The sequence below is a fragment of the Terrapene carolina genome, unplaced genomic scaffold (genome assembly GCF_002925995.2).
Source record: "Terrapene carolina triunguis isolate 2854851 unplaced genomic scaffold, T_m_triunguis-2.0 Scaffold66, whole genome shotgun sequence".
NCBI lineage: Eukaryota > Metazoa > Chordata > Testudines > Emydidae > Terrapene > Terrapene triunguis.
In genome coordinates this window covers 19,286,793-19,289,963 of record NW_020664417.1, presented here as the reverse complement: position 1 = coordinate 19,289,963, position 3,171 = coordinate 19,286,793, and the positions used below count along the sequence as shown (strand labels likewise).

The 3,171-nt window shown below is 56.0% G+C and overlaps 1 protein-coding gene across 2 annotated transcripts; it reads right to left on the bottom strand.

Moving 5' to 3' along the window:
* Window positions 1-623: 623 nt before the first annotated feature.
* Window positions 624-2,112, bottom strand: POU4F2 (POU class 4 homeobox 2). Of its 2 annotated transcripts, XM_024207616.2 has the most exons (3): window positions 2,019-2,106; window positions 1,880-1,928; window positions 624-1,563 (listed from the first exon to the last, which is right to left on the bottom strand). In XM_024207616.2, the coding sequence occupies exons 1-3, from the start codon at window positions 2,104-2,106 to the stop codon at window positions 624-626; spliced, it is 1,077 nt and encodes a 358-aa protein (XP_024063384.1). The 2 variants fall into 2 exon arrangements, with proteins under 2 accessions (XP_024063384.1, XP_024063383.2); XM_024207615.2 differs by having other exon boundaries at window positions 624-1,565; window positions 1,888-2,112.
* Window positions 2,113-3,171: the final 1,059 nt, after the last annotated feature.

The window sequence follows — 3,171 nt, the reverse complement described above, 5'->3', positions numbered from 1 at the left end:
TTTACAAGGGGTTGTTTGGCAGTAATCTAATAATAGTTTTTAAAGATCAGTGAACACAGCAGGATCAATTCTTTTCCTACGCATAATAACTTCAGCGAAGGAAAGGATAATAACCACAGTAAAAATATATATATATATATATTTATAATACGCAGTGTAAATGCAGAAAAACCTGCCATCTTTTTTTTTAAATCAAAATACTTTTGAGATGTCTCTCTCGCGGTATAAGCCTCAACTCTAGATTCAAGTTTCAGTTTCGAGTCAATTTATTTTCTGAAAAATAGTTGCAAAGTGTACTTTTAAATTTGAACACGGGTGATGTCTTTAATAATAAAAACAAATCTTACTTGATACGTCTTCGGTCCTTTAAAAAAGAATTTCTTATCTGCCTTCAAAAAGTTAGTCTCTGTTTTATACTATCATTCTGAACAAGCAGCGGTTCTCTCCAAGGGGAACTTTCCTAAACTTGACAATTTACTTCTTGGTTGACAGTCTCTGTGTATTTCTCTTTCTCTGTCGGTCTTTCTGTCTGTCTCTCTGTGTTTGTCTCTCTATCTCACTATAGAGAAATATTAAAGTATGTCTTGTTGCCGATTTTTTTTTAAAAAAAGCTCCCACAGACTTTAAATCCCAGCGGAATATTTCATTCGTTTCTGTTTCTGTCTCTGATTACAGAACCAGACCCGGACCACGTTCTTCTTGAGGTCTAGTTTCTCTGCGATGGCCGCTATTTTTTCCGAGGAAGGACGTGGCTGGATGGCAAAATAGGCTTCCAAGGACCTCTTCTCAGGTGCAGCGATAGAGGTGCGCTTTCTCTTCTTCTCTGCTCCGTTGAAGAGCTCTGGTTTGGTGAGCTTCTCCCGGTGAGATTTCTCTGCTTCTTCTAGCCAGGCTTGCAAGATGGGTTTGAGGGCGATCATGTTATTGTGGGACAAGGTAAGGGACTCAAACCTGCAGATGGTGCTTTGGCTCAGTGAGCCTACCCCTGGGATCTTCAAGTTGGCTAGGGCAGATCCCACATCTGCCTGGGTCACTCCGAGCTTGATCCTCCTCTGCTTGAACCTCTCCGCAAAAGCTTCTAAATCTCGGGGATCTGCGTCCACGTCGCTCATGCATCCCATGTGAGAAGGCAGTCCGTGGGCATGGGCCATGCTTAGAGCCGCCTGGTGCATAGGGTTCATACTGGCCATGTGAGGCGCATGAGCTGGCGTGGAGACCACCGAGCCGTCGGGTCCGGTCATGGCCCCCAGCGCCAGCCCTGGAGTGATGTGGTCTAAAAGCTCCCCTTCCAAAGCCTGGTGAGGCTGGTGGTGGTGGTGGTGATGGTGGTGGTGGTGGTGGTGAGTGCCGGACAGTGCTGACGGGTGGGAAATGGGCACCGACGAGGAGGAGGCAGCAGAGGTGCAAGGGATGGTGTTCATGGTGTGGTAAGTAGCGTCCGGCTTGAAGGGGCTGTGATGAGGCGGGTGATGATGGTGGCTCTTGGTCTGGGAAACTATATCCACCGCCGCCAGGGCTTCAGCGCGGGCCAGCAAACTCTCATCCAGACCGCCGAATATATTGCTCTGCAATTGCAAATAGAAGGCACACATTACTGTCAACAGGGGATCGCCCTCCCTCCGCATCCGCACGCCTCTGGGCCATTAACACATCCCCAGCATGGCAAAAGAGAGAACGAGAGAGAGAGACACACACACAACACGAGGCACATGCAACATCCCAGGTCATAAAAATTAATATGAAAGGCAAGCGCCGCTGAATGCAAAAGGCTGGAGAGAGCCGGGAGGTGCTGGGTGATTTGCTGGGCAGACATGAAAGAAACATCGTGCAGATCAAGGGGGCTGTGGGCATGTGCCTTAAAGCGGGGCTGCTGCAGGACGTGCCTACCGGGGGGGTTGGGAGGCAGGCTCGCCTCATCGCCTCCGAGCTGGTGCTGGTGCTGGTGCTGTTCCTGCCGGCCCCGCTGCTGGTGCTGCTGGGGGAGCTGGCCGAGGGGGCGGCGGAGGTGCAGGGGGAGGCGGTGTGCAGCGCCGAGTACTTGGGCTCGTGCAGGCTGCCGCTGCCGTGGGGCATGCTGAAGGGCTGCTTGCTGTTCAGAGACATCATCATCATCCTCGCCGGCGGTGGGGGGCCCGCCCAGCCCACAGCGGAGACGGGAAGTTGAGGCTGCCGCCGCAGCCGCCCTGAGATGGAAGGTGGCGCGGGGACGCGAGGGGCTTTTCTCGCTCTCCTCCCTCAGCCCCCGGTGCAGCCTCCGCCGCCTCCTCTCCGGCAGCAGCCGGTCCGCAGCCTGCCCCTCCAGCCGCCTGGCTGCTCTGCCCTGCCTCCGCCTAACTCCCCGCTCCGCTTCCCGCCCGGGCGCCGGGTCCCTCTCTGCCAGGCTCGCCCCCCGCCCAGCCCTCCGAGCGCCTCTCCCCGGCTCCCTGCTCCGCTCCCCGGGAGTCCCCCTCGCCTGCCCTCCCACCCACCCCGCGGGAAACTCCCTGCTGCAGCCCCCCGGCTCAGCCCCTTCTCCGGGCCGCCGAGCCACAAACCAGCCCCTCTCCTCCCTAGTCTGCGCCTGGCCCTCGCCCGGCTCCGAGCCCCCTTCCCCGCGCGGCTGGAGGAGGCGGGAGTCCGGCGCCCTATTGTTCTGGTGCTGCCTCTGCTCCGGCTGCCGCGCACCTTGGCCCGGCAGGTGCCTTGTGCAGAAGAGACATCACTGGAACTGGGCTGTGAGGCTTTCTCTCTCCCTCTGTTTCTCGCCGCTCTTCGCCCATTGGATGGAGGCGAGACCGGGGCGAGGTGGACGCATGCGTCCTGCGAGTATGTGTGGGGAAATATTTAAGTGGTGGTGGGGGGAGGTTGGAAATCCGGGGAGGGGAGGGTGAGCGAAAAGGTATGGGGCGGGGGTAAGGATGGAGAGAGAGCGCGCGTATGGGCGTGTATATGGCGTGTGCGTTTGTGGGATGTGTATATGGCGCGCGCGAGAGTATCTGGGTGTGAGGTGGGGGGGGCTGTATCTGAGCGTGTGTAGGTACAGAGTATGTGGGGGGGAGAGGTGCATGGAGTGTCTGCACAGACAGTGTGTGTTTGTATGTAGTGTCTGAATGGGATGTATGTACGGAGTGTCTATACGTGTACATGGGGCGTGTGGGTGAGCTGTGTGGAGGGTACCTCATGTGGGGGAAG